This window comes from Oenanthe melanoleuca, chromosome 7 (assembly GCF_029582105.1).
Source record: "Oenanthe melanoleuca isolate GR-GAL-2019-014 chromosome 7, OMel1.0, whole genome shotgun sequence".
NCBI lineage: Eukaryota > Metazoa > Chordata > Aves > Passeriformes > Muscicapidae > Oenanthe > Oenanthe melanoleuca.
This window is the reverse complement of record NC_079341.1, coordinates 11,174,376-11,199,886: the sequence shown is the minus strand read 5'-3', so window position 1 is coordinate 11,199,886 and position 25,511 is coordinate 11,174,376. Positions and strand designations below refer to the sequence as shown.

Below are 25,511 nucleotides of genomic sequence, written 5' to 3'. Positions count from 1 at the left end.
GCTCCCGGCCCCGCCGAGCCCAGCGGCGGGGGCCGCCCGCACCTCGCCGCCCGGCGCATTGTGGGGCTCGTCACTGGCGGCGGCCCGCCGGGGGCTGTAGTTCTGGGCGCAGCCGAGCGGAAGCCATCGGGGCCCTTCCTCAGTCGCCGCTGTGTTGCATGCGGGGCTGCGGCGGGAAGGAGCAGCAGCGTGGGGCGGGTAAGCGAGCGCTCGGCGCCGGCCCGGCGCTGCTCTGCCAGCTCACGGGCGAGCGGCGCGCTCCGTGCCTCACCCCCCTGCAGGGGTTAACCCTCCCTCCTCTCGCCCCGGGGGCCGTTCCCCGCCGGGCCGCGGCACCAGCCGGGCTGGAAGGTACGGCGGGCCGCGCTGGCTACGGCGGCTTCCCCGTGGCTGGTTGGGGTCGGAGCGCGGGGCCCGAGCGTGAGGCGGCGTCCGGGGCTGGCCCCGCGCTCCCGGGCGGAGAATGATTCCGGCGCCTGCCCTGGTTGGCAGCTGACAGGACTCTTTTGGCGGTGGTGATGCTCTAATGTAGCGCTGTGTTGAGCTCCGTCTGTTCAGTGTAAGCGGGGGCGGCGGTGCCCGCAGGCGCTGCCCGGGGTGACCTTCAGCGGCCCGGGGTGCCGGTCGCCGAGCGGGCTCCCTGGAGGGTCGTGACAGCGCGAACACGAGGCGGCCCGCGGTGACATCTTAGTAGTTGTCCTGCTTGTGCGTGGAAGGCAATGAGGTTTTGGCTTTTAGCAACTCCTTAATCCCAATGTTACATTTTTGTCAGCTGATTAAACTGGAGTACGAATATCTGTCAGTAAATGACATTTGCTCTGTCGACCATGCTAGTGGAAAAATCTATGTGGAGTGCGACGCTCGTATTTTTATCCTTAATGCAATCTTCAGCTGTTGCATAGGTGCCTATTTCTTGGTTATGTTTCAGAATTACTGTTGACTGATTATGACAGTCTGATGCAGGTATTTGATATACAAATAAATAACTTAAAGCATCATTAGAAAGTAACAGTCGATTTTAGGTTTGTTTTCAGATACTTGTTTTCTTTCAAAAGATGCAGTTTTAGTAAAAATAGGCAGAACTTCTTTTTAAACTTCTGATCCTGAAGCTAAATTGAAAAAAAAAAAAAATTCCAATACATTTTTCCACTCTGTAGTAGCAGTGTGATTATTAGAGCTGTATCTGTCTATCGAATTTCTGTTATGATTATCTGAAAATGTAGTTTGAAGAGCATTGGAAAACCACAGACTTTCCTGAGAGTGGTTTGCCTCTGACAGTGGGCTTCCAGAATTAATATTATGCAGTAGAAGTGCTGTCTTTCAGAAATGTTAATCATGATTTGTTTGCTAGTTTTCCAGGAAGACACAAAGAGAGCATTTTCACAGAGATAGATACAAAAAAAGAAGACATCATTTTTTCTGGTTTGATTGCTAGTGATATTGTGGTGTGTCCTATAGATCAGTTTGGTTAATTCTAATACAGAATTATAACTTAAAATGCTGGGCACTGGCAGGGATATAGGTCAAGGAACTGAAACTACTTTTTTGGGTGATCAGCCATGCATCAATTGAAAGAGTTAGTGATTTCAGTTAAATGTTATTCAATTTCCCTTCAAGTATACTTTATAGAAAAAAGCTTGAGTTTTAAAAAAAGCTGATTACAACCTTTATAATGAAATATTAGCAGAGAACTTGGCAGAATGAGGCACTAGCAAAATGCCTTAAGAGCATTTATTGTATTTTATACTCTAACAAATAAGCAATTCATGATAGTTCTTGATTTCTTTGAGATCATAGCATAACTACATTTATACATAATTTCTTCTTAGAAAAGAACATTTGCAAGAAAATATGCATTCAGGTAGTGTGCATATTTTGCAGTGTTTATCCAACATCCAATGTTTTGATTGTGCATTTACAGAAAAAAATTAGGAATTAATAAAACATAGTGTGTGTCCTTAACATAGGTAGCACTCATAGTTTCAGGCTAAGGGATACTTCAATTAGGCATTTGCTGTTTTTTTGTTGTACTAAGGGTGATACAGACAACCTCCAAATATGTAGGACTTAAATGAATCTTAACCATCAAGGTATATTCAACAGTATGCGTGTATACATGTACATAAAGCATATAAACGTGTACTTAACAGGCAAGTGTTGCCACTCTGGAGAGTATGAGCTGTTACAAATGACAGACAAGGAGAATGAGTGAGCCTGGTTTGGCATAACTAGATAAAATAGATAAAATAGGATGAGGGAATATTGTGGCTGCCTTCATGATCCCAATGCAATTCATCATTCTGCAAGAGGTGTTCTCCAGCTTCCCCTCTGAAGCCTTACCCCTATCCCAAAAGAAAAACAGTCTAGAAGATGGGGGAGGGGATATTTCGTTTGCTTTCTTACAGTTTCTTCTTATACCATTTTTTATGATTGAAAGTCTGTTGCAGTGTTGTTTATGATTATTACAGTTGTTTTTAGGATTGTGTTGGCCTACTCTTTTAAATATATTTTTTTTACTTGAGAGAAACAAAAGCACTAAATAGATTTCTATAGGGATCATATTGGATGAAAATAACAGGTGTTAAACACAAAACAAGTGTTAACTATGATAGGCGTTAGTGTTCACATAGATTTGTTTTTCAGTTGATAGTCCTTTGTCCTTCATCTGCTGCTAGATGGTGTTGAAGAATTTGGCCTCTGCTTCTGAGCACTAGTCCCAGGAATGTTTTGGCAGCAATTCAGCGTGGTCATGTTTGCTATAAGAATAGAACTGTTTAATTAACCTTGAAATTTAGAGTATGTTGATTACTATTAGCTGACTTGACAGCATTCCAATTTTAGCAATGGAAAAAGTACTGTGTTAATGACTTGATACAATTTTTTAATTGCATACTTACATGGCAGTAAAATTTGGCATCTGAGAATAATACACTCATTTACTTGGCTTGGTTTTGGAAAATGGATGTTGTCTTCTCTCTTAAACAAGTTAGAATCTTCCTTTGTTCTTACAATCTTCTTTGTTGTCAAAATTTTGTTTGTGTTACTTGTGGCCTAATGTCTCACATCCTGAAATTGTACAGAGGAGTAGACCTAGTTTAGTTTTTCCAAGTACTTGTGGGGAGTCAGCTGCTCTCAGCAAATGAAAAAATAGCAGGAATAAGAGTTTATTTATGTTGGAGTTTGGATACTGTCAATATAGATGCCAATATTTTGCATACATTTTTAACTTTTTGTGCACAAAGGAAAAACATGTACAGCTATCTGTGGTTTCCAGTTGTAAAGCAACTCCCTGACCTTTCTAATAATTCAGATTTGAATTGGAGTTCTCTAGTGGTAGAATGTCTTCAGAATTATATTCTGTCTTGAGGTGTCCCAGCTCTTTCTGCATCCATCTGAAATTACTCAAAGTGGTACTTAAAAAGACAAGAATGCTTTATAACTGTTTGATCTTTCTCTAAGACTTTAGTCAGTATTGCTTTTTCAAGTTAATCTTCACTAGGGTCTTGTGACTCACTGAAGGAAAAATTTATAAAATCTCTTTAGAGCACCTTGGATTCTCTAGGGCAGATACAGAAGATGTAGGAATAGTTCCCACTTCTACAATAAGTGTGCTATATGTACCCCAGGTTTTAGCTCACTGTTTGGAGACAAATGATGGCTGCAATGTGAGACACACACTGGGGAGTAAAATGTAATCTAGGGAGTACAGAAATAGTAAGACCGAGACAGGTATGTATGTATGTATATAAAATGTTGTCTGATATTTCTATCTCTCATGAACCTTTTTTGAAGAAAGCCTGAGAGCACCACTGCTGCATATGGGTTGTTCTCTGATATTTGAATTTCCCTTGTTTTTTCCGCATTCAGTTAACCAATTAGTAAAAGATGCAAACATCAATGGGAAATTTGCCTGTGAGGGAGTAGGGTGACTAAACAAATAAGGTATAGAATTAATATAGTAAATTGACAGTGGAAATAATCTTTATAAATAAAGGTTAAAATCAAGACCTGTGATAGTTTTCTGGCTTCTCTTTTGGACATGTCCTTCTGCACAATTTAAAAGCTATGTTGCAATTTTTATGGGTTTTATTTAAATGTATTTAATTATAGTTGTGACTTGCAGGAGGAATCTGCAGTTAGGAAATAGTTTAATAGCTGCAGTGTAGAAGGATCATGGAGTCACTTTAAGGGTGGAACTGCCCAGTTCTTGAATTTCTACAGAAGTTGTCCATAAAGCTATGAGAAGCACTGGAAATGCAAGCATTAAGTTTTATGGTGTTTGCTTATCTAGTCAACTTCTCAAAGCTTTTCCAAATGAGTTTGCCCTTTCAATTCAATAGCTTGGTGTTGGCCTGGTGCTCTAGAAAACATTTAGCCAAATCACCTACCTTTTTTTTTTTCTTCTCTTTGGCTGAACTGAGATTGACCTGCAACAAATAGTGCTTCTGCTTTGCACTCAGAAGAGAGATTAAAACCATTCTTGAGATGTAGCAGCATTCATTTTTACATTTTTAAAACTTGTAGAAAAAAGATTGAGTTACTATGGTGCTGTACTTTCTCTAGCTGTATAGTGACTCTTCTTATTACCAAATAAAGTCATTTGCATGTGTGGATCTACAGCAGTCTTCTTAAATGTCTTTTGTTATGCTGTATTGAGTTGTTTTAGAGAAGGGGGTATGTATAGTTCATGCTTTTCAGCAATCCATTTAAAAAACAGCCTCTAGAAAAAGAAAAAAAACATAAAAAGTGCTAGAAGCATCTATACATTCAGATAGAAAATGTTTCAGAAATCTCAAGGTTTTTTTTTTAATTAAGTGTTTAATATGCATAATAATTACAACTGGTAAACATACATACAGAAATGAATGGCCAAACAAGAAAATACTGCTGACAAGTATGAGCTGACCTTAATGAAAGAAAGTTCTTTTTTGATCTCCTGCCAAAGTCTACAAGCAGATGAACTGGCAAGCTCCAGGCTTGCTTTAAAAAGCTCCTGCACTGTCCATTTTAATCTTGTCAACTGAGAGGTTGTTACAGACAGCAAAACAAACCTCTGATTGTTGTGCTTGATGATTAGAGATCTTGGAGAAACTGTTAAGAGCAAATTTAAATTAATGAAAGATTTTAAAAGAATTTAATGTTAACTGAATGCCAGAGGAGGGAAAAGGAGACTTGTTTTCAGTTTTGTATCTTTCTGTCGTCTAGTACTACTGTTTTATATGGAAGGTGAATAATCAGTCTTGGCAGAGGAAAGGCATATTTTTACTCTATTAAACTCTTCTGATAGCTTATCTGAATCAGTCACAGTAGTTTCATTTTCTGGTTTACATGAGTCCCTGCTGAAGAGAAAACACAAATCTTATCATGATCCACAAAGTAAATTTCTGATAGGTCCAATTTTTAATTAACAGACTCCTAAAGGAAAAGAGACTTAAGGAAACAGTTGTATAAAACTTAAAATTTTTAACAGTAGAAATGTTAAGTGTGATGTTTTTAAAATCCTGCCTTTAGAATCCATCACTTCAAATAAATGTAGTGACCTGAAGAAAATCTCTGTTTAGTTGGAGCTGCTATCTCTTAGCATAAAAAGGAAATGCCTCATTTCAGTGAATGACCTGAGTACACTAAAATTATATGAAAGAAGATGAATAGTACAGACAAAGAGATATTTGACCAAATCCATGTTTAAGGTGAGATGTCCGCAGGGAGAAAACATATTTTAGTGCTACCTTTTACATGTAGTGTGTAAACTGGAAATAGAATGTTTGAGTGCTTGTTTGCCTTTTTAAAAAAATATAATTGATTATAGTGCAGAGGGGAAATTCAGACTAAAAGAGACAAAAGTCACACCAATTTACCTGTCTCCCTTGAAAGAGTGAAATCTGTTAACCTTTGGTTTTTCTCTTTGTTTGTTTTTTTTAGGCGATGGGTGAGCTGAGAAGCTGGTGAAGGTCGCATTAAATACTTGTAGTGATCAGTAGTAGCCCAGATGAAATAGGCATGTCCTACTATGGCCCTAGATCTGGAGTATGAGCCAGCCTACAGAAGTGAGTTGATGCCAGATTTGTGAGTCTCTATGGCTTGATGGCTCTCACTTACTCTGTCTCTGAACCAAAGCCATATTTTTACCAAAGCAACAGAGGAATGGTGCACAGCTTGATTACAGAATGCTCTTTCCGAGGAAGTGAACTGTGAAGGAAGGACTCATGAGTTTTGATCCTGGGGGCTTGGAGAGCGTCCCTGGTAAGTTGAAGAATTACTATTACAAATCTTGAATGTGTCTAACATATCATAAAGCACCATCCTGAAGGCAACCTTACGTTTCACTTATACTTGTACTGCTTATGTGATTGCAGAGGAATGAAAAGAGTGAGTCCATTTGTCTCACTTGTAAAGTCAGCGTGCACTCTAAAATACTGTTTGTAAAATTGTCAATGTCAATAGTCAACATTGGTGTTTTTTTCTATTTAAAGATACTGCAGACAGTATTCATCTTGAGTAGAAATCTTGCAAAGATAATCATTGCATACTGTTGATATTTTACCAATTTAGTATTAATGTGGGTTTTTTTGCAATAATTGTGAAGTGATTAAGGGGCACACATAACACCTCACAACATATAAAGAGCTAAACTTTGATTGCAGTTTTAGTATCATGATTCTCAGAGTGTGATTCCATAAGGATGATACTGGAATTTTATACTTGTTCTCTGATTTCAAAGCAGTATTCAGTTGATTTTACTTACTTTTAAGATTGTTTACATCTATGTTCATTATCAAACCAATGCATAAAACAAGAACAAGAAAAACATTAATTTCCTTCAGAAAAAGGAAGTGTAACAACTATAAAACGTCAATTAGAATTTAGGAAATCAATAGCTGGTAAAATGTAAGTTTGTGTTTTAGCTCAATGAGGAAGAGATAGAAATTGTGACTCATTACATACATTATATTCAGGAAGTTGGAGGGACACAGTATACCATCTTTTCAGGAAATTTTGGGGTCAGCTAGGGGTGAGGAGCTTACAAATATTGTGGTATAAATCAAGTTGATTCAGTAAATATTCTGGTATTTTGTCTAGTACATTGGAATTATTATTTCCAAATCTATGAGAGATTTATGAAGTATTTTGTAGTACGTAAAATGTATAGTACTGCAGCAACACTATTAAATTTTACGTATATTTAACAATGCACTGTTATTGACATTTACTCTCAGATGGCTGCTCCAAAGAGGACCTTCCTGAGGTGGAGTTGGTGAGCCTGCTGGAAGAGCAGTTGCCAGATTACAAGTTACGTGTGGACTCTCTGTACCTGTATGAAAATCCAGACTGGATTCAGCCCTCGGCTTGCCATGGCCGGCTGCCGGAGATCGCTCCTCCAGCTGGTGAGGAGGACTCCTTCCGTTACATGAGTGAGTCGGTGTTTATTTCCCCAAATATTGAAGACAAAAATCGAGATACAGGGAATTGTGCTATAATACAAGAGGTGTGAGTGTGCAGCAGCTCTGTTTTCAGGAATGTTAACAGTGCTGTGGTTGATTGGGTGATGTTCCCCTGAAGTTTTGTGTCAGCAACGTTTGTGAAGTGATGTCAGTGGTTTCTTCTGGAGATAGAAAAGGAATGAATGGCAGGTAGGTGGGTACTAGATCAATGTTGATCACTGCTTTCCAGTTCTGAAAATACTAAGTTACTTATTCCTAAAGCTATCAAATAATAAAGAAGAAAATGGGCTACTGCAATCACATCAAGAAATCTTTAATATGTTGAAAAGCAAATGTATAGAAAGTTACCAAACAAACTGAACATTTACTTGCCTGTAGTTTCTAAGTGTTTTCATGTGAGGAGAATGTCTTGTAATCTTCTGAGAGAAATGGGGAAGTCCTTTTTCCTCCATATATTGAACTATTGGAACAAACCACATAGAAAAGTGAACTTGTTATTTATATACAATCTGTAGTGATTACCTCTTCCTTGTACATGCCACCTCTAAAACGTTTTTTTTTGTCATTGTTTTTTGTAGTTTAAGTAGTTTGTAGTTTGTTTCCTGGGTGTGCATAGCAAAGGAGTAAGAAAGACGAAAACATTACCTCCCAAGAATGCAGTACTCAACAATTTAGTGATTTGTTATGAGTTGACCTTGCAGGCTTTGAACTCTTTTAACTGTGGAAAGTAATTGGAAAGCCACTTAATGTTTATTGCTCAGTCTGTTTCTGATAATAATATTGCAAGCATAAATTATTTTATAGTCAAATGAATACTTTTGTAGTTCACTGCAGGCGCTTGTGTAGTTGGTGGGGTGTGTACTTGCCTCTAAGTGTTAATTATAAAGAAGTGGGATCAGAGTCTATCTGTGCTGGATGGAGCTTGACATGAAATGTAGCTCTGCCGAAGCTTTCTCTCAGCTCCTCACCTGTGTGACGAAACACAGGGCTCCGAAGGACTTTCAGTCACTGTGAGCTTGCATTTTCAGCCTGCAGGGAGAGGGAGGGGTTTTATCAGCAAAGTTTTCATGAAGCCTGTTGTGTATTATTTGGCTGTCAAGGTATTGCAGAAAGAGCTGTGTTTCTATTTCTCGCAGAGGGAAGTTCTTTTCAAATAGAGTACGTGTCCTGTGAAAACAGTAGGAGTTTTCTAAGCAGTTTTGTAAGCTATAAGTGTTTTCCTGTAACAATGACTGAAATTGAATTAAAAGATAGCTGTTAATTCCTTTATAATTTAAGAACGCTTTTGTAACTGCTGAGTCATATAACCTCAAGATTAATATGGTTTATGTTTCTCCTAGAAATTGTCCAGACATTGGTTACGCTTGAAATCATAGTAGCTTTTTTGAGACTAGTAACCTATAGGGGCATGCTGGGAAGGTCCCAGACAAATACAGATATAAATAAAATTCTAATTATAATTATTGTTGAATAACTCGTTAGGTGTTAGATTAATCTTTCTTTGTTGCCTGAATTGGGAATAAATGTGACATGAAGCATGACATGGGGTTTGAACTGTGTATCTTCCTCCCCCTGTATATGTATGGAAACATTTTTATAACCTTTTCCAAGAGAGAATGCTAAATATATAGTTTGAGTGAATTTGTAGTTGAGAAAAAAACCCTAAAACAGCACAGCAGTTATTGCACCTGAGCTCCTCCTCTTTTTATGGCTGCTGGTGCCTATAAGAAGGTCTGTCCCACAACCAATTGGATTCACACTGGCACTGTTTTCAGTGAGGTGAAAGAATATTTTCTGCTTCAACTGTGCTAGCATAAGAAATCCTGAATTACAAAAGATTCTCTTTGGAACTACTTTGTATGTGTGAATAAAGGGTCATGGCACAACATAACAAGAATTTTAACCAAAATGAAGAGTTGCTTGCAACTTTCGTTTGGCAAGGTGAGTATTGCATGGGCATGTGATCTCAGGAGAGAATTCTAATAAACTATGTATAATTTTGATCCTATACTGAGAGAAAATACTGAAATTTATATAGAGCTAAGTTTCAAAGCTGTTGGTTCTGTGGTGTCAGTTATCGGAGTAAAAATACTTGCATACATACATAATTGTGGGCATTATGTACGTAAAGGGTATAGACAGTTTATATAACATATGTAAATAAAGTTAGCGTGCACTTTAGCTTGCCACTTTACTATGTCATAACTAAGTCTGCAGTCTTCAACAAAACAAATAAAGAAAAGAGCTGATAATCAATATACTCTGTATTCAGACTAAGAATGGGATTTAAACAAGGTAAAAGAGTGAAGGAAATCTTGAGATCAAATCCATAGTAATCTCATTTTCCAGTACAGTGATGATGAAATTAGTTTCTAAACACATTAACATAAACATTCAGCAGAAGCAGATACTTCTGTAATTTTTAAATTTATATTGTTGCCTTCTTTACTTTAATGATCCTGACTTCATAAAGCAAAAATAGCAAATAGCTGTTGAGCTTAGCAGAAACATTAATCACCTGATAGTGAGATGTATAATTCTGCTTCTGAAGGAAATTATGTTTAAATGGTTCCCTAAAAGGCCTAAAAAAGCATTAGTAGTGAAAAAACTATGTTTGCACATGCATTTATTTTTTGATTATGGTAGATGCATGGTAGAAAATCATCTATTTCCTTACATTTTAATTCTTTCTCCTCTTTGTTCTCTTTTCCCCCTCCATATCTTTCATTATCTGTCACTCTAGCTCTTATTGAACTTCCTTCCTCCTCCTTGGATGGATCTCACAAATTTGCACAAGGTAATTAAGATGCCTTTGTTACTACCGTCTTCTTTTTATCAGGACATGAGCAGACCAATCCTTTGCAGTTTTAGCACTGTGTTTTGTTCAGAGATGTCACAAATTCTTCATGCTTTGCTTATTCCTCATTCAGTTCCTGTTTTTCCAATCCTGCTGTTTCTCAATTTTTTAGTAGTTCAACAAACTCTTCAAACATTGGAGTCACTTGATTACTAAGATAGCATTTACTGCTACATCTAAAGTGCAAACATACATTATCTCATTTCTTCTTAATTGTTTCCAAGATGATCAAGCCCTTAATAGATGTATTTTCATGACTAGTCTCAGGGGTCTCCATACTTCCTGCATGTAGCTGTCACACAACCTAGTGGGAAGTTTGCTTCATGGTTAAAGTATGTGTTGAGCTATATTTGGATATGCTCCAATATACTCTTTCTCCTCTCCCCAGCAGGCTGGAGGATTCAATTGCTTAGCTGAATTCAAAAAGTTGCTCTTAAAAGATTTTTCTCCTTTTTCTAAATTTGAATGATGTGTGATCACCTCAAGTCTTAGTTAACATTGATGAAAGGTGTAAATGTTCAATACCTCATTTATCAGTCTCCCAAATGAGTATTGTTTCACATTTCTGAAGCTGAAGATGCATTTTCATAGACTCTGCTATCTTCGTCAACCAAGAACTGTATTTGTATATAAGCAACATCCTCTGAATTCAGCTCTCCCACTTTCCACAATCTTCTTGTCTTTCCTTCAATAAAATAAGCATGTTTGTCTCTCTTCAGTTCTTGGCACAGGTAATGTGGAGCAGAAAGACTACGGTGAAGCTGACATGGTCAAACGTCTGTTAGCTGAGGTATGCTTGTCTCTGTCACGCTGTGTTAGCACAGGTGAGGGAATGTGTTTGAGGGAGGGTTTTATTCAGCTGCTGACTGTTTTGATTCAGTTGTCTTCAAGAGCTGTTTATCAAACTCATGGGTGATGAGAAGTTGCCCCTTTGCTTGCACCACGTCAGAAACAAAATTTAAGAATGGGTACCCATTAAACCAATGAGTATAAAAAAAAAGCAGCTTTCTTCTGATTTCCTTTTGCTCCTCTGCTTCTACCCTTTCACCACTGTTTAAGCTGAGCAGTCTGTTATGGAGAAAGTGTTGCTGGGAAGGCCACAGACCTAAGTAAATATCATTTGTGTGTGATTCAACAGAGCCCACATAATCTTTGTACTCAGCACAAAACCCAAAGTTGTCCCCAGGTTTGGTGATTTCCCCTCCTGTTACTTCAAATGGCTGTGGAAGAGAATATGCTGTATCAAAAAACACTGTTATGGATGTGTTCTGGATCCAAGTGATGAGGCATTAATACTTTTCTAGCAGTGTTGATCCATTTGAGAGTGAAGTGGAACCTCAGAGTGGCGATGCATTGAGCAATATCTAGGAGAATCTAAAGCTACTCTGAATTTAGACCTTACATGATCAAAAGGAAACATTATTTCTCATTTTATGAGCAGAAGGATCGGGACCTGGAACTGGCAGCACGAATTGGACAAGCCCTCCTTAAGCGAAACCATTTGTTGATGGAACAGAATGAGGCACTGGAAGAACAGTTAGGACAAACTCTAGACAGAGTAAGTGGTCGCTTTTCTTTCTTTTTTTTCCCTTTATTTAGGGTTATTTTCCATTTTTTAATCTCTTTTTTTTTTTTCTTTCTATTTTTGATGGTGGTAAGGGGATTAATAGAAATACATAATTTCTTAGTGAAAAGGATGATCAGACTACAGAAGTGTGCTTAGATGCCATTCTCCTAATCATTGTTCCTGGACTTTTTTGCAGTTCAGGAATTGTATATGAAGACAACATATTATAATTACTGAGAAATTATGAGAATGTTAGATATCATTAGGGTATATCAGACCATCAGTCTGATTTCCCACTGTTAAACTAAAAATGGACTAATGTAAGTCAAAATAAGATATTGTATCTAACATGAGCTGCTACATAACTTCACAGGTGAGGAAACGGACAGAAAATGGGCTGTTTAGTGGGGCACTTACACTAAGAGTAAACAAATGAATAAATAAAATGTAATGAAAAGTGAATTCTGATCAAGATCTTCATCTCTTCCTGTAAGCACAAATTCTTGAGCTAACCTTTTCTTTCTTTTTCTTTCTTAAAAAAGAATTAAACAGTTAACAAATAACCCTATGGTCAACAGATGTAACATAAGCTACAGTGAAATGAATTCAGCTGCTTGTCTAAAACAGTATGCTGGTAACAAGGATGTACTCATAATTAGCTGTAGGACAGGATAAGCTTAGGCATTCATAAAAATGTAGATAGGCAAAATAGATTTTATCTTAACGAGATCTGTCTCTACTTTTTTTTTTAATTGTCCTACAACTCATTTAATGTGCAGACTGGAGAATACCACATGTAAATGGTTGTCTCTCAATCCTTTTCTTCAGGAACTCAACAATTCAGAGTAATGGTCATAATCAAAATGATAGCTAGCGTGTTGAAATGAAATGATGTGTCAAGGCAGCTGGAAAATGATTTTGCAGTAAACTATTTAAAAAGTAGGTTCTGTTGTTCTTTTTTGTGGTGTCTTGAATTTTTGCTCTCCCTTGCAGTAGTAAAATTATGATTATGTGAACTTCCTGTGAAATAAATTCAGGAGCAGTGATGTTCTAGAGGCTGCATAAATAATACAGTGTGATATTGTATATGTAAAGTGTATTTCACATGGTGGTAATCTTCGCTTGTCCTAGGTTAACCAGCTGCAGCATGAGCTGTCAAAGAAGGATGACCTGCTGCGTATTGTTTCCATCGCTTCCGAGGAGAGCGAGACGGATTCCAGCTGTTCCACACCACTGCGTTTCAATGAGTCTTTCACGGTCTGCCACGATCCACTGCAGCTGGATGTCCTGCAGGATAAACTGCGAGAGCTGGAGGAGGAGAACCTGGCTCTGCGGTCCAAGGTACATCCAACTGACTGTGTGTGCTGTATGTGCTGGGTGTGAAACAAATCAGGGTGTTCAAAATCATGCATCAGGGCCTCTCTTGGAGCACATGGCTATTTTGTGTCACTGTATGCAAATCAGTCCTGAGCACTTGCCCTCCATGCCCACATCCTTCTGTTTCCTTCATTCCTCATTGTCTCCAGAGTTCTCTAGCAGTCTGCTCTCAGTACAGTTTGATACATGAAAAAGCATGGGAACATACATAAGCACCCAGCAAAAATACTTGGACAGGCCCTCAAGCTCAAGCTGCAATGAGCAGGAGTATTTGGGGAATTCAATTCTGTTGCCATTGTTTTTGTCAGAAGATATTTAAGATTTAATAAGCTTCCACTTAAATTATTTTAAAGACACGCTTAGTTATGACTATGTGATTAGTTTCTCTATTTTAACTGGTCTCTCGTGTATGTAAAGCTCTAATACAGGAACTAGATGTGCCATTAGAAGGATAGAGATTAAATGGCCAGACAAAAAATGGCTATAAAATGGAACCAACAGCAAAGGTTCCAAGAACTGGAATCTATGGATGCAGTGTCTTGTCTTTGGTAGCGAAGAGTAGAACTTGTAAAATAGGATATTGTTTAAAGCTGTTTTTTCTTTGTTGCCTTTAAAAAAAGGGGTGTTGTAAGAAAAGTGACAGTTGTATTGTGTGTGTGTGTGTGTGGTGGTTTGATTTTTTTTTTATGTGAGCCTTTCCCATATAAGCTTTTTATACCAGTACTAGACTAGATTCCTTTGATGTCAACAAAATACGCTTTCGCCCTTGTCTTGTCTCCAAAATACTCAGCTTGAGATGCACATTCTCCCTAAAACTCCCTAAGACCAACTGGATATGTTAGTAGTGGTGTAGGATAAGAAAGAGAAGATCAGACTGCCTTTATTTTGCTCCTAAGCTTGTATATGATTGCACAAGTTTACAGACCAGCCAGGGCTTAATCATTCTGTGATATAACATAATCTTCAGTGACTTGAAATAGCTTCAATTACAATGAGCCTCTATTTTTATTTCTTTTCATGTGACAGCACTATGTAAAGCAGTGTATTTGCCTGTACTTGTGTAAATGTACTGTTTGCTGAGATAATCTTTAAAACTATTTGCTGAGTTTTACAGTGTGAGTCCCTTACTGGCAAACAGTCCTGACCGTAGAAGACTTGTCTGTGCTAAATTTGATGTTATGATCCTCACCATCAAAAGAGAAGTGTGAATCTAGAGTGCTCCATATTGTTTAGGTATATTGTGATACTCAGTCTCTGGCCCAGAAAATTTAGTCTAAATAGATGAATTGGGAATATGGAGAAAAGCTATTCTACCAAGAGTTTTTCAGTGCCATAAGAGAGTTGGCTAACATCAGTCAGTTTTCAAGACTTTTTTTAAACTTAAGTTTTTTGAATCAAATTAAATTGCTTATTTCTGATTTCTGTCTTGGTTCACTTTTCCTACCAAGTTACATCCTTTTGCAACAATTTTTTATTAGAGCCAAGACACCAGGCTTTGTTCATGTGTATCTGTCTGTCACTCAAAATCATCTGTAAAATTCTGGGAAACAGGTTATGGTGGAAAACACAGTTGCATAGAATTTTTTTAAGAGAGAGAGGAAACTCTTCTGTTGCAAGAATTTTAGAAGTAACAATGTATAACATTATCATTAATCGGAAATTGTTATTGATAAATGAATAATTTTCTCAAAGGCTTGCCATCTGAAGTCAGAAACCATTACATACGAAGAGAAGGAACAGCAGCTGGTCAATGACTGTGTCAAAGAGCTCCGTGAGTATCCAGGATGTACTTTGCAGTGGCAGGATGGTGGGTGAAATACCTAGTGCCAGCACCTTCTTAGTTAACCCAAAAATGAGCTTTAGTAATTTATGCCAATCATTGAAGTCTTGCCCTTTACCCAAGTACAAGGGTGTTTCTGAATTTCATCAGCACTTAAATTCAGCTCTGTGTGTCATGTTTAGAAGGGGAAAATGAACACAAAGGGTAATGTCCATAAACTTCCTAAACTGAAGCCTATAAACACTACAAAATCAGCAAAATACTCTTTTTATATATTCAGCACACTTGACACTAAAATGGGTCAGTGTATAGACTCTTAAAACTATGAACACATTAGTTTTAAAATACCTGTTACGAACCAAAGCATTTAAATTAGCAAGTGGCTTTATTTGTCTAGGCAAGTTGTTTGTATTTGCTCTGGGGACTGCTTATTTTCAAAGAAATTGCAGCTACTCTTAAAAATGCATGGCAAGTATTCTGAAACAATGAAGAACAATCTGTAGTCATTTGATGTGTACTACTTCCTTTGTGCATAATAGCCTTAAATTATACTTAAGATTTTTTTTTCTATATAACCACCATAAAGAGGACTGGTTGCTGCTTTATTTTTTTGTTACCATGGCCATAAAATACTATTAATTGATACTTAGTTGGTTAATTTACTCTGATCCTGCTGAGAAAACATGCATCTTTTGCAAATAGGAGTTAGTTCAATTATCCTCTCCTATTTTCCTTCTAGTGAGAATGTCTGTGAGCTCACTTTTTTGTTCAATTCTATAGCATGAGTAGGCATGCTAGGTAATTTAGACTCACAGAAAGAATCTTCTCCTAAATTTGTGTTGCCTACAGCTTTAAAATTTGCATTTTCAGGAAAAAGCTTGAATGCCCACAGACCCATAAGCAGGGCCTTGTTCTGCAGTAAATGTGTGAGGTACAACAAGCACTAAAGCTGTAGTTGTGACCTTTATGCAAGATTGATCAGACTTTCTTATGACTTTGCAGTGCTTTCAGGGCAAATGTACAAACACGGCTAACTGCATAAAAATATTTCAGCTCTTGGAGTTGCTTTGTCATCTCACTTTGTGAAGTGCTTGCTAAAATGAAGAAAAAAAAGAATCAGGGAATTGTATTCAATGGATCTTTGGGGAATTTGGGGAATATATAGTGAGCAGGATCAAGAGTGTATGTTACAATTGACAAAGTTTGACAAAATGCCTTTGCTTACAAAGGTAGCTAATAACAAGATTAATTCAGAACCAGACTTTTCCAGAATATTCCAAGTCTGGCCTTGGTCATGATTTGTTATGTCATTTGAAATTGTTTTATTGTGGTTATTTCACATACTGGTCATGTGTATTTCAGATTCTGCATGCTTAGGTCTTAATATGTTACACATTAAGAAACATAATGATTCAAGCATTTGAAATTAACTCTTTTTCCTCCTCCTCCCTACTCTTAGTCTTTTCCTCATGCATGTTCTAAAGCACCTACTTTTATGTATTATGAATTGATTTCCTAAGAGCATTGGTGGTTTTGCAGTTTGTTGTTGACATTGACTCATCCTTTCTGGGGTTTAGGTTTGGTTTGGGTTTGGTGGGGTTTTTTTTGGGTTGTTTTGGTATTTTTGGGGTTTTTTTTTTTCTGGGGGAAGGTCTCGACTAAGTTCCTTTTGTATTTTGTAGGGCAAACAAATGCTCAGATTTCCAGGATAACTGAGGAGTTGTCAGAGAAGAGTGAGGAGGTGATTCGCTACCAGGAGGAGATCTCATCCCTTTTGTCCCAGATTGTTGATCTTCAGCATAAACTCAAAGAAGTAAGGGAATGCTGCTAAAGTGTCCACGTGCACGTAGGTGGCATGCAGCATGTGCCAGTGCTTACAGCAGGCAGCAATTGACTTGGCAAGCCGTGGGGTTGCACTGCAAGAGAGTGGCTCTTCCAGGAAAGTCTGGCAGAGGATCAGTCTCTTAGGGAAACCAGCTGAGAAAATGATGAGCATCTTTTTGTGCTTTCAGAATGTAATTGAGAAGGAGGAGCTGAAACTTCACTTACAAGCCTCCAAAGATGCTCAGAGACAACTGACAGCAGAGGTATTTAAGACTTCTATAGCATACATTTAGATAAATGTTTGGGATAGAATACAGGAGAAAGAAAACAGAGAGAGTAGGAACTACTGCTTTTTACTTATGTAGGATTTTAATCTTTCATTGTGTTGAGTCAATGATTGGAGGAAAAGGAGAATTGTTTAACTTAAGCCTACACAAATGTTTTTGTAGTTCACAGGAGTATAAAAGGCAAGGAGTGTGTTTGAAATAGAGAGGTCTTACTGTTCTTAGTTACGAGAAAAAGAGTGCTTTAGTGTGAATATTATTGATTATATCAACATTACTGTGGCTCATAGATTTTAAGGCAGTTCTCTTTTTTTGCTTCTTTTGCATCTGTAGTTAGTGTATTTGCATTTTTTCAATGTATTTTCCTTTGCATTTTGTCATACTTTTTCCTCTTTTGAATCTTTGTGCTTTGTCACTAAAACCACTATGGGTGCTGGGCTGACTGTTGTCCATTCCAGTAGTGGGCATGTGGACATCTTACAGTGTTGAATCAGCCATTCTAGGCTACTGTAGTAGTTCATTCAGTTTCACTCTGTCTTCTCTCTGAAGAGATCATGTGATGGCCTCTCTTCTCTTCCAGCTCCATGAGTTGCAGGATCGGAATATAGAGTGTCTGGGGATGTTGCACGAGTCTCAGGAGGAAGTGAAGTTGCTGCGCAGCAGAGCCAGCTCCGTCGCTTGTCTCTGCCACCCGCAGTCCCGCGGAGCATTTCCTGTGGTAAGCAGCACCTCTAGCACGGCACACAGCAGCTGGCACACACAGCTGTGGCAGTCAGCAGCTCCAGGAGCACAACAGCCTTTGCAGGAGTGCAGCCAGAACTAATTTGTAGTAGGCAAAGGAGCTGATCTGTCGATTTCTCAATTCTTCAATGTGTACACTTGTGAGAAATTTAGGAAATTAGTTAGGAACTTAACTGTTCATTTGACATATTGTGACTCTGCAATTATTTTCCCTTTTTATATGCCATTTCTGTTTAGTAAGGGGATTGGCATGTTCTGTAGCGTGTGCTCAGTTGTGCTAGTGTCTTGTTTGATGTTGGTGTGAACTTTTTAACTGAACAGTGTTTCTTTAAGAAACACAGCATCTCACATAATATATCTGGAAATTCTTAAGTTTTTGGTTGGTTGCTCTGTGTGTACAGAGTCACTCATGTACACTTGTAAGAAGTGCTCTTAAAATTGTAGCATAACTAAAGCAACCAACATACAGAGTACATAAAGAAACACAAAGAAAAAGCAGATGTTACTAATGAAAATTGAACCCATCCTGATTACACATGGGTATAGTTATGGTGGAAAACTGTCCCACATGCCCTTCCTTCAGAGGCAGAAAGCTTTGTCCAAAGCATACTGATACAGAGCAAACAAATGCAGATTGTTAAAAGTAATTTTTTTGGACAATTTCTGCTAAAATTGTCAGAAGGAAGACTTGAATCTAATTTGTCAGCTCTTATGGTTTCCATTTTTCTCTAGGATTCCCTTGCAGCAGAAATTGAAGGGACAATGCGGAAGGAATTGAGTCAGAGTGATGAATCTGTTCTCTCCAAGCAAAAGTATGTTTTTGGCTCTCTGTGTGCTATTTTGATATTTATCCATAGACTTGTATTAATTAAGGTGAAACTGATTTCTGGGACTCCATAAATGCATATATTCCCTCTATAATGTTTTCATTGTAAATAAAAAAGATGTGTAGTGTTTGGTAATCTTTTCAATTTTAAAACCTGCTATTCTTATTTGATTCTACAAAGGGGCTGGGAATTGCTAAAAGGATGTTATTTCATTCTTTAATTTGTGAGATTTTTTCATCCAAATTCTCTGATGCACAGGACTAGTTTTATCCCTTTTAATGCTTATAGAAAAATTGCTGGACAAATGACATTATAACTGAAAGATACATTACATAACAGTTTTCAAAACCCTGAAGACCTGTTCCTGGATCTCATAATTCTGACCAAGAAGTAACAAACTAAATAGGTGTTTCTGAAAGCATATACAAATTAAATATATAAAATACATACTTCTGAATAATCTAAAGCAGTTATCAGTAGAGGTTCAGGTCTTTCAGGTAAAGAAGTGGCAAGTCTGATACTTAATAGAGTAGATCTCCTGAAGACATGAGTGTTTTAGGCAGTCATGTTTTTCTGAACATTTTTTTAATGAGGTTTCTGCAGACTTTTTGAAGTTTGTTTTTCCGAGATTTTTCTTTATTATATCTTTTATGCTTCTGAAAACCACATTTGTTTTCTTGTCTTTTCTGCAGGGATCAACAGAAACGAGTGTTTGACACTGTCAAGGTTGCTAATATCATCCGTGGCCGCTCCTCTTCCTTTCCTGCCCCGTTGCCAATCCCTGGATCAAATCGCTCAAGTGCTGTTATGACAGCAAAGCCCTTCCAGTCTGGAGTGCACCACTTGGAGAGCCACGCACGGATGGCCCCGGGGAGCACCTCTGAGAAGAATTTGAAGTAGGAAGCACAGCCTGTTACCTTCTTCTGAAAAGAGCTGGTTCAAAACTAAACCCAGACTGGACTTCTGCTTTGTAATAGAGAAACAGTTTAATGGACTTACTATCTATTATTATTTGATGTTTCTCACAGAGACGCTCACAGTCCTGGCCAGCCAGGAACCCCTGGAGACAATGACCTGGTCACAGCTCTGCACAGGCTCTCCCTGCGTCGTCAGAACTACCTGAGTGAGAAGCAGTTTTTCGAGGAGGAGTGGGACCGAAAAATGCATTTGCTGGCTGAGCAGAAAGAAGAGGCTAGTGGCTGCAGTACACCAACAGAAAGCTCTTTTTCCCCAAGTACAAACTCAGAATTCACGGATCTCTCTGCCAGCTCTAGTAATCTCCGTGTTCTCCTACCAGAGAAGTTGCAGATTGTCAAACCCATTGAAGGTAAGAGGATGATCCTCTTCCCCTCATTAGCAGAAAAGGATTTTATATTTGCCAGCTAAATCATTGTGTGTATGGCTAAGTATGATGTGCAGTAACAGGAAGCAGTAGTATTTGGTAGGCTCCATGCCAGTGAGCTCATCAGCATCACTTTCTATTTGGCTTTCCTAGAGGGTGCTAAGTGTTAGACTGCTTCTTGGCATTGCCATCCAGTGGATGTGTGGATCACAGTGTGGGCACCAGCCATCTGCACTTGTTTTCATAATACATTCTTGTGACTCGATACAGTAGTAGATAATTGCTCTCTGAAACTCTTCTCTTTTGTCACACCAGGATCTCAGACCCTTTTTCATTGGCAGCAGCTTGCTCGACCCAACCTAGGCACCATTCTTGACCCAAGACCAGGTGTTGTTACTAAAGGCTTTACCCCTCTGTCTGATGATACTGTGCACCACATCTCTGACCTGGAGGAAGATGATGAGGAAGAGGGTGAAGGAGGTATAACATTTCAAGCACAACAGTCCTTCCCTGAGGAAAAGAAATGTGCGTTGGCAAAGCCAGTGGCAGGGATTTTCCTGCCTCCTATTACTTCAGCAGCAGTACCACTCACTGGTAAGAAGCATGGTTTGTTTCTTCCTGATTTTATTTAGCAGTGTCCTTTTCTCTGTGGAAAGTATTTGACTTGTGGTAATGCCATCTTTGCTGTTTTTGTTCTTAAAAAAAAAAAAAAAGGACTCAAAAATTAGCAGTGAAGATAACATTGTATTAAACTTTTGATTCATTCTTGTACGTCTTTATTTTTACCCTCAATGGATGTAAATTCTTCACATTGCAGCCTCAAATCCAGGGAAGTGTCTATCTTCAACAAATTCCACATTTACCTTCACTACCTGTAGGATCCTTCACCCATCTGATGTCACTCAAGTTACTCCCAGGTATGAGGACTGCTAACATCCTAAATGTTGCTGCGTAGGAGTAAACAGTTACTTTCTGGCTCTTGATACACGGACCAGTTTAAAAAATACTAAGGCGGTTAGGCAACATGTAGGATGTTACTAATAAAAATAGTTGTAATTGCAAAGGGAAGTTTGCAATTCTCTAGAGTGAGGGTTAAAACAGGTTAAGGTAACTTGAAGTAAATTTTAACTTTTCAGTAGCAGATGCCTTGAATCATATAGTTATTGTGGAAAAAAAGATTCCATGATAATTTATTTTCTGATTCTGGTTGTTTTTTTTTTTAACTAACTGGACAACTATGTTAATATTCTATCTACTAGAGTACAGGTGATCACAGAAGGTTAATTCATTGGTACTTTGCAGAACAATAATTCTGAGTACTGAAGCTGTCACAGCTAATAGCAATAGTTAAGGTTTTTCTTGAGTCTTTGTATACTAAAAGGCAAATGAAGACTGAGTATAAAAATGTCTGATGTGTGTATATTCTCGGTTTAATTTTTATTGTCTTTCAGCTCCATGGGTATTCCATTTTCACTGGGGAATACTGGCAGCAGTACTGGAAACTCAGTAGTGAGCACTCCAGCCATTCCTTACAGACTCAGTATTGGAGAATTTCTCACCAACAGAAGAGATTCGACTACTACTTTCAGCAGCACAAACAGCCTGGCTAAACTTTTGCAAGAACGAGGCATCTCTGCCAAGGTTTATGACAGCCCCATGTTAGAAAAACTGCCTTTGCAACAACCCTCTCGAACTCTTCCCATTCCTTCTACTCCACCAAATTCTCCTTCGCGTTCACCTTGTCCTTCCCCTCCACTGTTTGAGCCTCGAGTGCATCACTCAGAGAATTTCCTGGCTTCTCGACCAGCAGAAACGTTCTTGCAGGAAATGTATGGCCTAAAGCCCTCCCGTAATGTCCCAGATGTAGGCCAGCTAAAGATGAGCCTTGTGGACAGACTGAAGAGGCTGGGCATTGCCAGGGTGATCAAGTCCCCTGAAACACAGAACCATGGCAAGAATCAGGGGCCAGAGGTTGGCTTGCAGAGGCAGGACTCAGCTGGATTTTTAAATGCAGGTAGCAACCTAATGGCAGGACTGAGAAGGAACCAGAGCCTTCCAGCTATGATTGGAGCACTGGGAGCTCCTGTTTGCACACAGTCATCAAAAATGGATATACTAAAGGAAGACTAACTGGCATGAAAGGTGTTTGACTTAGAGCACAATAAATAATTTGAGGGATGAACATCCAGTACAGGCATTGTTAGGTGTGTTACAGAAGAGTTGGAGAAGGCATGTGCATGTTAAAATGTGGGAGAGACAAGCGTTGGGACCAAGGAGCAAAGGAACATTGCTTGGGTTTGAGGAAGAAGGTTTTTGTGAGAGATAGAAAGGTAAAACCAAAGCTTTATTTCAAGACCCCCTTCAGCATCTTGTCTTAACTTAGTCAGAAGTGAAGACTATTGTAGACATTTTCAGTGTTTTAACTCTTTAACCTGTAGGTGTAGGGATTTTATTTTTTTCCACCATACACTCATAGTATTTGCTAGTTGTTTGCAGTCAGGCTACATAATTTAAATATAATATTAAAATAACAAGCAGTCTGACCATCATTATCAGCCCAAGTTCCTCTCTGTAGCAAACAAACATGAAAACTTAGATTTTTTTTATTCTTTTATTTTCCATTTCAGAAACTGTTCTCTTTTGAACTCCTCACTTTGAGAAGCGGGAGAGAATCTTTAGGTCTGTGTAAGAAAGTAATACTTCCGTTTACAGACACAGGATTTATATTTTGAAAGAGTACAATTGTGTTAGTGAGGTATTAACAGAAGTTAATTTCTTTCCAGAGCTTCTGAACAAAGCACACAGAGAAATGTGCAATGAATAAGAATTAAGAAGCAGGAAGTGTGTTTCTGGAGTGAAAACATGAAGCTGAGAAATCTTTCCAAAGTGTAGTATGTATCTATTTAAATGAGGATAGTTCTGTGCACACACACAAATATCTCAGGCACATTTCAACATTGCAAAAGGAAATAAACCCTAGGTGCTTGATTCAGGGTTTCTTTTTAAAGACTTAAATAGAGAGCATTTACTTCAAGGAAAGTGTTGGAAGTTCAGAAAACTGCCTTGTGTCTTGCCAAGTTTCACATTCTGTACATTTGAGAGTTATCCAGTAAACTTTATGCCTTTCATTCGTTTATTTCTAATTTTAAGCAGGATTTTGTTTAAAAGATATCATTAACAGCAAAATTTTCCAATCTCTATACAGAAACAGGAAGAAAAAAGCTGGTGTTCTTCGTAGAATTTTAATGAATATTGAAATCCAGTGATCAGTGAGGAAATGTGGTTTTGAACACAGCTGAAGCAGACTTTCCAACTCAAAAAAGAAATTAATTTTAGAAATCTAGTTTCTGAGTGTTAATCATCAAAATATTACTGCCCATGCTGCTTTTTTGATTCCTTCCTGTCCAAGATTCTTCTAATCATAAGTGAACAATCTACAACAGATGTTTTGTGTAACTTAAAAAGTTGTCTTTGCTAGTTACTTGAATAGAAACAGTTCCTTAGTCTTTATGTAAATTTTCACTGTACCTATCAACGTTATAAAATTATTTGTTACCATACAATTAGCTTAAGCAGTTAAGTTTACCTTGCCTGTTACCATGTAAGTGGGGTATAGCTGGCAGCTGTCTAGGGGTGTGGTGTGAGGCATCAGTGCAAATACACTGATTTGCATTTGCCATCGGGCACACCCTCCATAATCAGCACCCTCATTACTGCAGGGGTGAGTGGAGTAGGGCAGGAAAAGAAAGCTTCTTAACCTTGTTAATAGGAAATTTGTAACGTGGCCTTTCTGATTTTACAGTTCTACAAACCTTCTTATGACTCTTTGATATTTTTGTTTTGTAAAAGGAAAAGGAGTAACCACTTCAAACTTGCACAGGGATTCTTAGCAGAAGCTTGTCTGTCAGCAGCGCACAGAAATATTCCGGAACTCCTGGAGTCGCCTTTTGCTCTCTAAGCAAAATCTTACACTTACGAAAGGTGAATTTTATTTAAAAGACTATATACGGGTTAATTTTTTTTTAAATGAAAAATATTTAATTTTTTCATGTAAGTATTTATGTTTGTATGTACTTAGCTGTGCATGGTGTCTTGCCTAGCTACATAAGGTAAGAGTGAAAGGAGGGAGTGCAGTGTTGGTCTCCGGTGGCCTGAGATGTGTATGTCTGCTGTGTATCTGTAGCTTCCAGGCAAACAAGTTAGCAAAAGCTTAGACAGTTTGGTATCAACTGAGAAGTGTGTGGCATGTCAAAAGTCCGTCCATTTTATGTGTTTATTGTAGGAATACCTGAGTTACAGATAAATTTTTGAAGGTATTGCACTGCATTTCTAAGTGGCTTCATAACTCCAGCCATTGGATCAGCAGAGTAGCAAATCAGCTAAAGCAAAATTCCTTTGGCAGACCATGGTTCAGGTAAAACTAATCTACAAGCATATTAATTAAATGCATGTTTCTCTTGGGGGTGCCTCCCTATTCCATAGCCCAGCAATATAAACTGGCTCAGTTCAAACAATGCTGTGGATGTTGAGAGGTCAGTTTGTAGCTGAGGTGTCTCATCAAATACTTTAGATTAGGCAAAAAGAAAATGGAAGAACCTGTATACCATGCTGTTTGTGTATGTTTACCCAGTTGGTTGATGCTGTAGTGCAATGTTGTTCAAATTCTGCTGTGAATTTATGCCTTTGGATGGTCACGCACAGTTTGGATATATGTGCCTGGCTTGCAGTAACAGGGAAAATTGATACTTCTTGCAAGTTTACCATTTTGTGCCACAACCAAGAAGATAAACCTTTTTTAAATAACGTTTGTTTCTGATAACATTTTAGAAGTTACCATGATTCTAGGAATGATTTGGCTTTTGTTGTCTCCCATAAGAGAGGTGAGAGGTGACAAACTAGCATGGCTGACATCCTGCACCAGATCTTTTATTTGAGTAGAGGTAGACCTGGGATGAATGGAGAATTACATTTTGGCGAGATTCTGTTATCTTGCAGGTTTGAATCAAACATGGATGCTAGAAATGACTTAACCATGCTTGTGCAAGTTACAAGAGACACTGATTGTCTTAAAGCACAAATTTAAAGCTTTCTAGTTTCACTGTTAGTTTTTGATAAACTCAGTGATACCTGCATGCTCAAAATACCTGTGATCAAAGTCAAACAGCAACAGAGAGGGAAGGAGAGTAATTGGTTTGGGCTTCATTTGGCTGTTACATGAGGGAATTACACGCAGTGTTTGAACAGTCTGGGATTTTCATGGTATTTTTTCCATCTGCTTTTTGCACTTACTGTTGTTTCATAGTGGAATGTAAATTTGATAATAAACATATATAACATGCCATTTTTCAGTATATTGCTGATCTTCTGTGGTTTGTTCCAAATGTCATCTTTTCTACTACAGTGTTCTGTAAAAAACCTAAAATCAGGCCTTTTTGTGGCTAAAATTTGTAGTGATTATTATACTGTACAC

At 38.2% G+C, this 25,511-nt stretch overlaps 1 protein-coding gene across 4 annotated transcripts; it reads left to right on the top strand.

Moving 5' to 3' along the window:
• On the top strand, positions 1-25,392 carry TRAK2 (trafficking kinesin protein 2). Of its 4 annotated transcripts, XR_008840887.1 has the most exons (18): positions 1-198; positions 5,923-6,243; positions 7,218-7,412; positions 10,186-10,239; positions 11,019-11,089; positions 11,741-11,857; positions 12,998-13,207; positions 14,936-15,014; positions 16,706-16,836; positions 17,036-17,110; positions 17,712-17,849; positions 18,605-18,684; positions 19,392-19,595; positions 19,728-20,026; positions 20,357-20,635; positions 20,859-20,958; positions 21,493-22,371; positions 23,891-25,392. XR_008840887.1 is itself a non-coding variant. In XM_056495699.1 (17 exons), the coding sequence occupies exons 2-17, from the start codon at positions 6,207-6,209 to the stop codon at positions 22,169-22,171; spliced, it is 2,748 nt and encodes a 915-aa protein (XP_056351674.1). In that variant the 5' UTR covers positions 1-198; positions 5,923-6,206; the 3' UTR covers positions 22,172-25,392. The 4 variants fall into 4 exon arrangements, 3 of the variants coding, with proteins under 3 accessions (XP_056351674.1, XP_056351676.1, XP_056351675.1); XM_056495699.1 differs by having other exon boundaries at positions 21,493-25,392; XM_056495700.1 differs by lacking the exon at positions 1-198 and adding an exon at positions 232-351 and having other exon boundaries at positions 21,493-25,392.
• Positions 25,393-25,511: the final 119 nt, after the last annotated feature.